Consider the following 14,055-nt stretch of genomic DNA (forward strand, 5'->3'; position numbering starts at 1 on the left):
TCCATGCTTGTAATTCCAACTCCTCTGGAGGCTGAGGCAGGAAGATCACAAGTTCAAGGCCAGCCTGAAGAACTTGGCAAGACCCTGTCTCAAAACAAAATAAAAAGCCTTGTGGATACAGCTCAGTTGGTACAGAGCTTGACTGTCACATAGGAAGCGTTGGGTCTGTTCACTCTTCAGTACTGTCTCCCCCCAAAAAGGAGACCCTGTGCCCAATCTGGAGGTGACGGGTGGGGAAATGGAGGTCCAGGATTACCTAAGCTTCCACCTCTTCTCCCAGAGGGACATCTGAACCCTGTAATTCAGAGCTGCCTCTAGTAATGTCTAGTAATGTCCCTTTCCTAGTGACAAGATCCAGAGGACTCAGAGGACAACTTGTGACCCCTAAACTGGCCAGAGGGCACCTTCCTCCCAGCAGCACTGCTTTACCTGGCAGCCCAGAGGTCACTGTAAGGATACAAGGAGGAAACAGGGCTCCTCACAGAGCTGCCATGCACCATGACACTCTCCGGGCCTCTACTTCCCAGACAGCAGCCGCCGCTGGGCTGGGGCCGGCTGCGTTTTAAGGCCACCTGTGTCAGAGCTACTTCCTGCCGTGGTCACCAGTGCCTCTGCTTCCGGACTATGGAAAGGCCAAGCAGGCCAAGACAGGTTCAAAGAATCCACCCCTGATGAGGACAGCGACACAAACAGGACTCCCAGTGGCAGAGGGGCCAAAAATGAATCATTCTTACCAAACCTGAAAGAGACAAAAAGGAGAGAGAGGGATTATGTCACCACACTGGCTCAGCCAGTTCCTAGAATATTACCCACTGAGAAGGAGCAAGCAAGGAGCTGGCATAAAACAGAGGCGTGGTTGGGGTCAGGCTGGCTGACTGTAGGAGCCCTGTGATCTCTATGGGGACATTTCCTCAACAGGAAGGGCCAGAGGAGCCCCGCCAGGGGACTTCGAAACGACAGCCTGGGCTGCACACTCTAAGACATTAGCCAATTTAAGCTCTGCCAGCAGCCACCCTACTTCACAGCTGAGGAAACCAAGGGTCTCAGAGCTTTTCTAGGTCGTGTGGCTCACCGGTGCAGGCAGAAGGGGCCAGTGTGCTAGGCAGGTTGTGACTGAGGCAAGAGGCCAGGGAAGACAGCTCCACGGAGCATCCCAAGAGGGGCTGGCAAGGGAACCCTCTGAGCAACACCTGCTCCGGCACTGGCACCCGTCCTGGGCCACAGGAGCTGGGAGGAGGCGGAAGGGCACCCTGCCCACTCTCGGGGTTACATGGTGGCCCGTGCATCCATGTCAGAGCTGGTTGGGTGGCTCAGGTTTCGTGGAGTAAAGGGGTTAGACTCCAAATCTCAAGGTCTACGGCTAGTGACTCCCCTGGCTTGGGGCACTGTTCTTCATGAGGGCAGAGAGCAGTTTTGTAACGCTCTTCTCAGAAGATGAAGACCAGGCATCAGCTTCGGTCCTCTGTGAAGCCCACATTTACAGTGTCCCGAGCCATGTGTGCAGGGGGCCAGGGCCCAGCCCTCACTGGGACAGCCTGATCAAGGGCACTCAGGGAACACCAGTTTCCTGCGCCTCAGGCGGCACCCTCAAGGCCCTCAGAGTTCTCTCTCCAGGGTCCTCCACAGCGGAGGGGGAGAGGGTCTCCCCTCTCTCAGAGGTACCCCAGCCTTTCAGGGTACAAGAAAATAAGAGACACCCAGAGAAAACAGCCTTCTGTCCTTTCATCCTGCCCACCCAACCACTTCAGCAGGGGCAATCTTTATAAGAGCAATCAAGACAAGGACCTAAATGGAACAAGTTTTTAAAAACAACAGTGTCTGAATTATTAAAGATACATACAAAATGGAAATCCTAGCTGACTCAGGAAAGGAGAGCCAGGTGGCAGGAAAAACGGTGAGGGGTACACATCCTACCACGTACCCCTACCCATGGCCACGAGCCACAGGGCCAATGCATTCGGATCATGTGACTGTCACCTGCTCAAAACGTATAGATAAAAAATAGTTTTAAATTTAAAAAAAAAAGAGACACTGCAAGATGTACTGACATGATGTTCTCAGACTTATCAAGATACAGTGAAAACAACAAGTCACAGGACCAAGTCCACGGTATCTGGCACTCATTAGTGTTCTGGGCGAAATGTTCCAGGTTCCCCTTCTGGCCATGCTGGGTAATTTGTTCCCTTGTTCTACAGAACCATCAACAGTGAGAACAGCTTAAAAGGGTGCAGCTGTTCAATATGCTGGGAGAACTGGTTCCACCATGGATACTAAATCTGAAGACACTCAAGTTCCTTATTAAAAACAGCACGGTATTTGCATATAACCTACAAATATTGTCCTGTATACCCTAAGCCATCTCAGATTACCCATAATACTCCATACCACATAAATGTTAGACAATGATGACAAGAGAAAGAGTCTGCATACGTTCGGGACAGACACAACCACTGTAGGCCCAGCTTTACCTATGCATCAGCAATCAGGTTACTATCTTTTTTCACATATTTTCAATACTTCACTGAGTGACCCTCGGCTCTGCAACCCATGGACACACAGAGTATCCACTGCACTTAACTGGCAGGGCTAGGTTAGAATTCACTTCTTCCTCTGCCACAGTGGCCAAGGATGTTCCACATAGTGGCTGTTCCAACCTGCTGGTCACCTGGGGGGAGGCCATCTGACAAGTGTAATGAGAAATCGATCTTGGTATCCTGGAGATTTTGGAGCTACTTATTACTCCAACCTACCCTGACCGATACATGGCATTGTTCTGTTTGTGCATGTAAATCTACTGGGCTTCGGCCCAAACTGCTAATGTCACATGGAGACTAGAGTGAAAGGAGGGGCCCTTCACACACTTCTGCACCGGCAGACTCTACCTGTCCCTCTTAGACACCTTTATGCGCAGGAAGTCACAGTCCACACTCACTTCATCGAGGAGACCTCATCGATGCGGTTTCCCAGCTGCGACTCGTGCGACTTGCTGCGGGTGAGCGTGGGGAAGCTCGGCAGCAGCTGGAAGACCTTGCGGCTGGGCGGCGGGGGCGTCCTTGGCGGCTTCAGCTTGGCATGACGGCGCAGCTGAGGCGTGGCGGGAGGCGTGATGAAACTGTGCAGGGCGCGGGGGGTCAGCCGGCCGCTAGCATGCAGCGGGATGCAGGTGTCGGAGAGGCCCTCACTGAGGCCGGGAGCCGGGGAGTCAGAGGCGGGCAGAGCTGACACAGAGACAGAACGCAGGCCCTGGGCACCGCTGCCCACTCGGCCCAGCAGGGAGCTCCCTGGAGGCCAGGGCAGGGTGGCTGGTGACAGAGTGTCCACGGATGGCCCTGAGCTACTTTCCCGACGAGCCTCGGAAGAGCTCCAGCCAGAGTCCTCTTTGTGCTCCCCTCCTGTGGGCCAAGGATGCATGTCACAGAGGGCTGGGGCTAGCGGGGGTCTGCAGGTGGGAGGGAGGTGAGCGCTTGGCTAGGAGGGGCTCCACCCCCAGCCTTCACACCTGGCGTGCAGGATCTCTCTGTGCTGGGGTACCATGCACATCTCTCTGCTGATGTGAGGCTGTCAGCACAGTTATGACCATCCCCCACTGCATGGTGGGAGAACCAAGGCCCACAGTGGGACTGGCTCATGTAGGGCTTTCACTGTCATGTCGGGGAGCAGCAAGCTGGGAAATGCCCCCCGACACAGTGGTGACCTCAGTCGGAAAGAAAACAGTAACTGAGTCTTAAGACTTAAGAAAGAGAAGCTGGGATACATGAAAGGAAACTCAGTTCAAGAAAATTCAAAGATGGGGTATAGCTCGGTGACACAGCACTTGCTTAATATGTGTGGGGCTTGGGTATGATACCCAGACACCACGACAAGGAAAAGAGAATTTATTCAGATGTCAGCAAAGTGGACTGCCAACCTCAGAGAGCCACTGCTCTAGGGCTTGCAAAAGGGGTCACCCATTAGCCACTCCCTTCTGAGAGGAGCCTGCAGGTGACTCTTGGCTGCCCCCACCATCACACTCCTCTGGCCATGTGGCTCTATGGGCTCAAACTCAATGGCACACTGGTCCCCTCATTCAAACCTCTGCTAGATGCTGTGCATAAGACTACAAAAAAGACACACATCCGAGCTTGGCAAGCCCAGTTAAGTGGGAGTGACAGACACGCAATAAACTGTGCTGGAAGCCGAGACAACATGGAGGCTCTGGAGAGGGAGAGGACCCACACTTGGCTTGGGGGTAGGGGCAGCACCAGTGGGCAAGAGGAAGAGGAAAGCACACCAGGTGGGGTGCTTACACAATATGTGTAAAGCAAGAGAACAAGAGAACACAGCGCCTTGGGATAATGACAGAGTTTCCTGGGCTTCAAGAGACTGGGACAAGTCGAGGAAAGGCAAGATATGAAGATGGAGGGGTCAGTCTAGCTGCAGCCACCTCAGGAAAGGCCTCAGATGTCTTGCTAGGGTTAAGCCAGTAGGAGGCAAGGCGACTTTGAAGGGTGGAGGAAGAGCCAAGAGCTGTCACAGGAAGGAGAAGCTACCTCCCCATCCTCATGGAGAGCGAGAGGACGGAAGGGAGAACATGCACCTCAGTGCTGGAGCCCTTTCACTGTGTGCTGCACATGCACCTGCCTCGGTCTCCCTATGGTGCTTCCCTTCTACCCAGTGACAGAGGGGTAGGGGACACTGCCCGAGGTCAGAAGGCTCAAACCGGGATGAGATAGGAGCTGAATCCCTCAGTCTCCACCACAGCACCATCCTGCCCCTTCTCTCCCATAGTGCTATGGGTTTTGAATACAGTAAGGCATCTTTGGAGGTAATGACACACAGGAGGTGATATGAGGGGGTCTCACCATCTGTGATCTCTGGGAGTAGCGGAGACTTTGCCTTCACAATTCCTAAGGTGCCTCTGTGTACTCTGCCCACTCTGCCAGCTGCCCTCCTCCCACTTCACTTCCTGCTGGCTCTCTATCCTGCTTCTGGTCAGCTGGGCGGGGCAAGCTAGCCCTGTCTGATGCTGGGGCTCCTTTAAAACTGCAGCCACAACAGTTTGGCTGGATATGCTAAGACACCAGATAAGCTTCCTGCTGAGTTCCATGAATTTGTGGGCAAGACTGCCACCCGGGACACAGGCTCCAGCTTCTTCAAGTCACCCACAGACACCACTGCTTTGGGTCAGCTCAGGGATGGCAAATGGGCCCTGCTGCGATGCCACACAGTCACAGCAGTGGCTGTTGGACAGTGACGATGGTGTCACTCACAGAAGAGCTCATGGACTGACTTGTGATGTCTGTTATGGATAAAGGATGGGGATTGTTCCTGAAAATGACCATGCTCTGTTCACCAGCACAGAGAACTGTCCACCGCTCACCTGTCCTAAGACCACAGACCCCAAGGGACATGAGGCCAATGCTTTCCACCACTCCACAGGCCCAACCCTCAACAGAGCAGCACCTAAGCACGTCTCCTGAGCCTGTTTCATCTTCACATCCACTATAGAGCAACTATGGCCTCCGTTACACAGATAAGGAAACTGAGGCACAGAGAGCTAAGGAATTGGCCATGGGTTCTAAGCTGCCAAACAGACATCCAGTCCCACAGCCAACCTCTCAACTGGGCTGCAGTGAACAGCCCAGGAGGCAGGCTGAGGCATTTCCTGGAGATCCCAGCTTCTGTACTGCTGGACAACAAACCAACCAGTACTTCCAGCCTGGAACCCCAGGCTCAACCCCAACCCTGTCATCAGCTGTTTGTATTCCTCGACCAACCCTTACACCTCTTTGGCCAGGTGAATGAGCCTTTGTCATTTACCTCTAGGACCTGCCAGGTTGCCTGCAGATCAAGATTTTCTAAATTGGGTGAACCTCTCTACACGTACTCAGAAGGCTTGGTACAAAGTGGAAAGAGAAGTATTAAACCCAATACTCTTTAGGGGGGAAAAAAATCAAGCAGAATATAAACCTTATTGATTTCCTTAAGCCTTATGCAGCCAGAGGTAAGACAGGCAGCTCAGATCATTTAAAGGGGGCTTAATTCCATTCACTGGGCTCATTTTGAAGCCCCCTCTGTGTGGTAAACTGAGCATTAAGTCAGGTATTTGAAGCTATTTCCATGCAAGATTTAGACAGCCTGTGAATAATTCCCAAGGTCCTCATAATGTCAGGATTATACACTCAGCCAGGACAGCCATGCTGAAAAACCATACAAGCTCTCTAATCAGGCTTGGCTCAGGCTAAGGCCACATCAGCGTGCGTTTCCGAGAACAGAGCTCAGCCTGCCAGTGGGGCTGAGAGCAGGAGGGACAGAGTTGGGGACAGACAGGCCACAGAAGGGAATGAAAGCAGCTAATGGAGAGTAAATCACAAAGGGCTGGCCAGCAGGGATTCTAACAATGGCTAACGCTTCCTCGGCTTGATTGGCCAAATCAAACATGATCCAAAGTCCTGTGGACCACAGGAAGTTTCCCTCATTATGTGTCCAGGCCCATTTCATAATCTGAATGCCCGCCCCAGCCTTCCCAAGCCCCCACCCTGGGAAACCCTGGGCCTCACCCGCCATGCCCCATGGTCCACTTTGGCAGAGGATCTGCTCTCCCCTCCCCACAGAGGCCAAGTCAGACCTGAGATTTGGGCACAGGCAGAGGCCTGGTGCAGGGGGAGGAAAGCAGGCCCTACCTACCCAGGCCTGTCACTTTCCGCAGGCAGGTGAGGGCTTGCTGCAGACGGCCACACTCTTCAGTGCTGGCCCCACAGCGCTGCAGCGTCTCCTTCACCTTGGCCTCGTCCATCTCCAGCAGGGCATCCAGCTGATCTCCCGTGAGCTCTCGGAGGATCTCCTGGGGGGCGCAGAAGGCACAAGCATAGAGCTGGGTGAGCAGTCAGCCAGGGCCCAGAACCACATCATCCTCACCCGGCCCTCCCTGCTGAGTGGCAGGGGCCAGCTGCGGAGCAGTGGGCCAGCTTCTCCCCATCAGAAGCCACCACTTGTCTGAAGACTCAAGCACCCGCCCCGCCCTTGCCGCTCCCACAGACAGCAGCTGAAGAGGAGATGCCAGTTCTGGGGTAGGTGTGGGGAAGGAAGCAAACATAGGAAAGCTTTGCATGACAGAGTTTCTTTTTATTTCTCTGCTCGGGAGTTAAGCATTATGGTTACTGTTTACAACAACAAACACTTCAAGATGGCCCTTTACAACTGTGTTCTACCTGAATCAGACAAGAGAGATTTCAAGTAAAACTGGCCCATAAAAAGATTTTAAAAAAAAATAAATAAACCTCACCAGGTACCACAGAGGCACTTACTGATTATTTAATTTATTCAAAAGCAGTCACTTAGGGCTGGGGATTTAGCTCAGCGGCATAAGCACCTGCCTTGCAAGCAGGCAGTCGTGAGTTCGATCCCTGGTACCGATAAAAGACAAAAAGAAAAAAAAACAAAAACAAAAGCAGCCACTTGCTGGGAGTGGTGGAGAATTCAAGGCTAGCCTGAATTACATAGTGTTATAGTTTAAATCTAGATGTCGTCCCAAAGCCTTGTGCAGTCATGGGGGCAGGCTTCTAGAATCTGTGATTGATTAATGCTCCAGTGCTGGGATCATGGGTGTGAGTGCTACACCCACCCCTAGGGTGAGTGTGGCCCCATACAACATAAGGGACAGAAAGTGTCTTCTTGCTCACTCCTCCCTTTGTGCTCTTGTTGCTTTTGCTGTCTTCTGCCACTATGAACTGTTACCCTCTGCCATGAACCACTCTGCCTTGGACCCAGCTGATTATGGACTGAAACCTCCACAAACTAGAAGCTAAATAAAGCTTTCCTTCCTTAATCTGCGGTATTGGATACTTTGTCCCAGCAACAAGAAAAAAGTAGCTAAGATACATAGTAAGACCCTGTCTCCAAAAACTAAAAACAAAAACAAAACCACAGTCACCCAGCCCACATGATACCTAAAGAGAGCAGCCCGGGGAAGCCATGTCACCTAGTAGGAAGGGAAGAGACTGGAATTTTAAGGTGACCTATGACTTTCATGCCACGTGCTATTCACAACGACATTATAGTATATGGCAACAAGGAAATAGGCCAAGTGGGCTTACAAGAGCCCTTCAAACACAAAACCTTTCCTCTGGAGGCAGCAGAGTTAAATGTAACAAGATGTTGGTAAGGACTTTGTGGAGACAGAGAGGCAACCTGAAAAGGAACGCAGGTGGCCTCAACAAAGGGTGACACCAGCTGATAGCAAGGAAATGAGGGATCCTCAGGTCTAGACCATGTGGGGCACTGAGAATGATACCCCCAAGATATGACATTTTGGATCTGGAGGCATGTTGAGCAATGTGACCTAAACTTAGGAAATTAACGGCCTTTAAAAGCAGGCTTCATGATGGGGATATAGCTCAGTGGTGTAAAGGCCTGCCTGGTAAGCACAAGGTCCTGGGTTCAATTTCTGGTACCTAAATAAATAAAATAAAACAAAAGCAGGCTTAGTAGCCAATTCCCTCTCACCTTGTGTTGCTTCTCCCTCCAAGCCCAGGGATAAGTGCTCTCTGAAAGTCTCTTACCTGTATTAAGACTGGAATGCAGGCTGGGCATGGTGGTACAAGCCTATATAACCCTAGCATGTGAGACACTGAAGCAGGAGAACTGCAAGTTCAAGTCCTGCCTGAGTAACTGAGCAAGACCATTTCAAACTGTTTTAAAAATAAAATAAAAAGAGCTGGAGATGCAGCTCAATGGTAGAGCATCCTTGGAGTTTGATCCCCAGTTCCAAAGTGGGGAGAAAAAAAATCAAACTGCAATAGGGGGCACCAATGTCTCTGTCTGACCTGAAATCCCAGGATCTGCCTCAGAAAAGATTGGTTAGTGACTGTCACTGCCCCTGCACGGCCTCCCGCTATAAGACAGTGTCTGTCCCTTGCGCTCACCCAGACTCCAAGAGAATCAAAGCTACTTTTGTATCTGGGACCATTCATTCCCTAATAATCTCTTAGGGTCTCCCCATTCCCGTGTCTCCCTCCCCAAGTTCGTGTGTCTTTTCTCCTACTTAATCTGTCACTGTCAGTGGTTTCATAGGATCATTGAAAATTCCATTCATCCCAAAAGCCATAAGAAACTGTATTCCTATCAGCAACCTAAATGAACTTGCAAGTGTTCTCTTCCCCCAAGCTTACAGATAGCAGGCCTACCTGGCCAATGTCTTATTTGGCCTTTAAATCCTAAGCAAGGAAGGTAGCAGAACCTGCACTGTCTACCTGCTGAGCTGTGAGCTAACACATGGGAGAGGCCTTAAATTGCTAAAATGTTAGGTAGCAACAGAAAAGTAATATAGACAATGAATATTTGCATCAGGCCTAACTGACTTCAAAGCTTAGGCTTTTCTCAGAAGGAGGTACGCACAGCTAACACAAAACACAATTGGGCCATGTCCCTTGCTTCCACGGAGTACGTACGGGGAAAGGGATATCAGGGGAGGAGCAGAGAGCAAGAGTACATGCCCAGATCAGGTTCTTTTCTCTTCTTCTTTAGCCCTTCCTGTATTTCCCAGATTTATCATAACAGGGAAAGCCAGACACGATCCTGTGAAGTTCACAGTTCTTGAGAAGCTGATTTTCAATGATTTGTCCCTCAGCAAGTTGCATCTAAATTTTACTTTAAAAAAAGCAACCTTCATGTCAGTGCCTTCACAATGCTGAAAATCTTAAGACTCCAGCCTCCAAACCAAACCTGATGGACACCTAGCCAGGCTCTGATGACGGTGATGGGGAGCCCCCACCCACCCAGCCAGCCAGCCCCTCACTCTATGATGTCCCAGTGAGGGAGCCTCTGTACATTGCCAGGGTATTCCCCTCCCTCCAGGGGTGTGGGTGAGATTCTCTTGCTGCCTAGGACCATTTACAGCAAAACGAGAAACAGATGCGTTACAGTACCCAGAAGCTCACATCGTTCACACAAAACTTTGGTTGTCAGAAATCCCTCCGGATGATAAAGAGGAAAACAGGAAACCACTGATACGGACAGTACAGACAGGGGAGGCTGATAAAATAAGGATTCCTTGTGTGCCTGCCTGTGTTCCCCTGACTCTTCAGTGCAATCCACCCCTCTTTTACCTGAGGGAATAGCTGCTCCAGGCAACACCCCTCCTTCCACAAATGGAGCACATCACCAACACCCGCGCATGGGCGCACACCCAGCAGACACAGACACAGACACAGATACAATTTTGCAGGATGGCTGTGATACCTCTGCTGTGCGCTGGAAGATGCAATCTGTTCGACAGGGGTAGAGAGGGACCCAATCCCTAATCTAATGCAAATGAGGTTTCTTTTCCCCTATTTATTCCTCATTTCCCTACCCACTCCACGTTTCAATTTCTCAAACAAATACCTAAATTCACTATCATAAGCTCCTTGCCAGCAAATGCACCCAACACTTGTGTACGTTATCTCCATGCCAAGCAATTCAGCAAGGAGATGCTGGTCCATCCGTTTGGCTGAGGCTCTAAGTCCTCTCGGGAATTAGCAAAACAGCTGGGCCAGATGTGCCGGAGCCCAAAGCCCCTTCAGTGATCCCATGCTGTCACTTGTTCACCTGGAAAAGCCTTGGAACTTAGAAGCTACTTTTGTTTCTTCAGAGGAGGGTTGGGTCATTGTTTCAAAGTACAGTTCTACCTACTTTCTCAATAAACCACACTGGAAAAGGGAATGTTTGTGGTTCTTTCTGCAAATGAACTACCAGAACAAGAGAAAAACAGAGTATGTTCAAACTCATCTCCAATACTGAAACATAAAGGATGCCCATAGCTTCAAATTCCCCGGAAAGTATCTCTCAGGCTGCCGGGGCTTCGGGCATCAGTGTGTTCCCCTCAGACAAGGCAGGAGCGACACTGTTCCGCTCCAACCCTTGTGCACTCTCTTTATGTACAATTCCAGGGTTAAAGAGAGAACCAGATCAAACAGGGGGGTGGCCAAGGCAGCTGGCCAAGACAGCCACTCCAGGGGCTTTATTATCAGAGCTGCTCCTGCCTCTGCTTCCTGGGCCATGAATTAAGCATTCCCACAATCGTGAAAGTGGTCCCTTCGCATGCTATTGCACCTAAGATTGTCACTGTTACTCCTAAGCAACTGTTCCTTATATTGTTCAGTCCCTCTTCCTTGCAGGGCCTGATTACTGAGCCACAGAAGCTTCTGTCAGAGGAGTGATCCACCAGTCAGTCCACAAGCACGTCATCTGGCAGAACAAGGGTCTCACGTGCCTCCCTTTTTGGGCAGCAGCAATGATCCAAGAGGCAGCCGTGCGACAGCACCAGGTCTCTGAATATTAAAAAAATCTGAATTTTTATTTTGAATGGTTTATTTTTACACAGTGCAGCCAAAACAAATTCAGTCTGAGAATGGAAAACTTGTAGGAAGCAAGATGATGCCTTCCAATGGTTCATCTAGTGAACGATTTTCTGTTTTGGTTTTGGTTTTTTTGGGACAGGGTCTCGGTAGGTACTCCACACTGACCTTGAACTCATTATATAGTCCAGGATGGCCTCAAATTCATGGTGATCCTCCTGCCTTGGTGAACATGTGCCACCAAACCTGGCTCAATGACTTTTAAAACTACAGGCTTCCAAAGCCATAGGCAAAGAAGGAGAGATACCTCCCAGCAGCAAGGACCCTGGGTGACCAGGTCTTCTCAATGAGCCACCCACCCTGGATACAAAGGGCCAGGCAGGCATCTAGTCTCTCCGAGGGATGAAAGTTAACTAAGCAAAGAAAATGCATGAGACATTCAATGCTTGAACCTGGCGACTGATACAGGAAGAAAACACCCCTAACAGCCCAGTCCTCCAGCTAGGGGAGTCTTTCTGAGGAGGCCCAGGGGCTGTGTAGACCCCCTGGGTTGGCACTGCTATCACCAGCAGCATGACTCAACCACGTTCCAAAGCATCTTGGCACCCCTAAACACAATGCAAGGATATGATCTGTACCACAGTGACAGGCACAGCCACAGCTGCCTGAAGTCACTTCAAACCAGAGCAACTCGCTTACAACCCCTCTAGATGATCTCCCACCAATAGCAAGTCAGGGAACTGACTTCATCTCCTGCGGAGGGTGAGTGTGCCAGGAAAACCACCCAGAAACCCTCTCTGGTCTGAAGGACCCTGCCCCTAGAGGGTGCCCCACCTGCCCAGAGGCCCACAGGGGATGCGAGGCTGTCTCCAAGCCAAGGGCAAGGGTCATGCCTGTGCCGCCCCTGGAATTCAGGAGAAGAGATGGAGGCTCTGGCCGAGTGCTTTCTGCTTCCAGGAGAATCACTGCCCACCCTAGTTTCTGCCTAAGATGGAAACTGTGAGACTAGAAACCAAGAGGAGAATACAATAGATGCCCGCTTGTTGGCAAAGATGCCCAGTGCTGGGCCCAATGGGAGCACACGGAGGGCATCGGAACACTGCCTCCCTGGCTCTACACTGTCTTTTGAACTACAATCAATGTTTTCATAAGAGACATTAAATTTTCCTTTCTGATAGCAGTGAGAGACGAAGGCTAGTTGAGCTCTGGCATAATCTAGCCTGCAACAATTAAGCCCACCATTAACAGGAAACTACTGACCTCTATTCTCCACAGCCAAAGCAGGTATGGGGGGGGGGGTTTGGCTGTGGCAGTGTCACAGGCCACAATGAGTATCAAATGGTGTCCCGGAACTTACACAGCAGCCATGGGGCAGCCTGGTGTCTATACTTAGAAACCTGTGCCACCGATACCAAGAGCTGTCCGCACACACTTGGTCAGTGAGGGAGGACCGTGGACATTCCAGGGGCCTTGGCAGGGGCAGCTGCACAGAGGCACCGAAGTTCAAGCAGTACTAAGAGGACAGTGGTGGGGAGGAGCAAGGAGCAAGTCTGTGCTTTGAGTTGCTGATCAGTCTCAGTCCTGGAGCATAGGATCAGTCAGCAGCATAAGGATCCTCTGGTAGCGGTGGAAGTATGCCCACCCATTCCCCAGTGCCAATGAATGCAAAGGCCAGGTCACACCAGCGAGGCCAAAGGTGGTCTCCTACCGCCTGTGCATGACAATGGAGGACCTCATACATTCCTCTGAGACTGGGGTAAAATAGAGGAACAAGAGGATGAGGCCAGTGTTCCAATGGCACCCCAAGATGGCAGTGTGCATGCCTCAAACTCACAAAGGAACACCTGACAGATGTTCCTGCCTCCTTCTATTGCTGGGCTGAGGGAGCTGGAGGAGTGAGATCTGGATAATAATAGCCAGATATTCTGGGAGGCAAAGGCGGGGCTGAGACAGCAGGGCCAGGTGGGCAGCCTCTTGGGAAAGGGGGATTCCACAGAGCTCAGCAGCAAGTTTGGGGATACTGGCTTGGCCTGGGGGAAGCTCTGGATCCAACCATCAAGAACAAGCAGAACAAAGCATCTCCTAAAGAAGCCAGCTGCTCCTGGAGTGGGGTGGGGGGACTGCCCAGAGACAGGCACTAGGAGAGAGAGAGCCCATGTTCATCCTTGCATTCCCTTCCTTAGGCAAGCCCCTGCCCTCTCTAGGCTTTGGTCTTCTCATGCATAAAGTGGGGTTGATTCAGCCAGAAATGATCAGTGGTTCTCACCCCCTGGCTGCACCCTTGAATTTCCTGAAGGACTTTGCAAAAAAAAAAAAAAAAAAAGTGCCCTGATGCCTAAGCCCCACCTCAAGTCATCAAAGCAGGATTTCAAGGGTTGGGGATGATGAGGGGCCTCAAGTCAGACCCATGTAGCCCAGGGCAAAGAGGTTTGAGAACTCGAAGTTCAGAGGGCAAGTCTGGCCAGGCAGGGCTGCACCAGGGACTTGTCCTCTGGGCTATCCACTCAATCCCAGGGTGTGGTTCTCCTACATGTTGGTGCCTCTCTCTCCCCAGGCTGATGTGGCTCAGTGTGGGAACCAGAATGGATGGGCATCTGAAGAATTGGCTATCTCTGACCTACAATCAGTAAGTCTGGGAGTGAAAATCTTGGAAATATGGTACAGCTGTGAAACAGAGGGATACAGGGCAATGGGCAGAACGAGATGGAGAAGGATTAAGAAAGGGCAGGTGATAAAGAGT

At 51.1% G+C, this 14,055-nt stretch overlaps 1 protein-coding gene across 4 annotated transcripts in view; it reads right to left on the minus strand.

Annotated features, from left to right (window-relative positions):
- The window catches only part of Ksr1 (kinase suppressor of ras 1), a 143,010-nt gene that overhangs the window by 34,813 nt on the left and 94,142 nt on the right, over window positions 1-14,055 (minus strand). For all 4 annotated transcript variants that reach the window (XM_013152174.3, XM_005003587.4, XM_005003586.4 and 1 more), the window contains 3 exons: window positions 6,667-6,823; window positions 2,933-3,392; window positions 735-739 (listed from right to left, as the gene is read on the minus strand). In XM_013152174.3, coding sequence (XP_013007628.1) covers window positions 735-739; window positions 2,933-3,392; window positions 6,667-6,823 — 622 coding nt within the window. The remainder of the gene's footprint in view (window positions 1-734; window positions 740-2,932; window positions 3,393-6,666; window positions 6,824-14,055) is intronic.

The sequence above is a fragment of the Cavia porcellus genome, unplaced genomic scaffold (genome assembly GCF_034190915.1).
Source record: "Cavia porcellus strain 051 isolate PalLab524CR breed Dunkin Hartley unplaced genomic scaffold, mCavPor4.1 scaffold_6, whole genome shotgun sequence".
Lineage (NCBI taxonomy): Eukaryota > Metazoa > Chordata > Mammalia > Rodentia > Caviidae > Cavia > Cavia porcellus.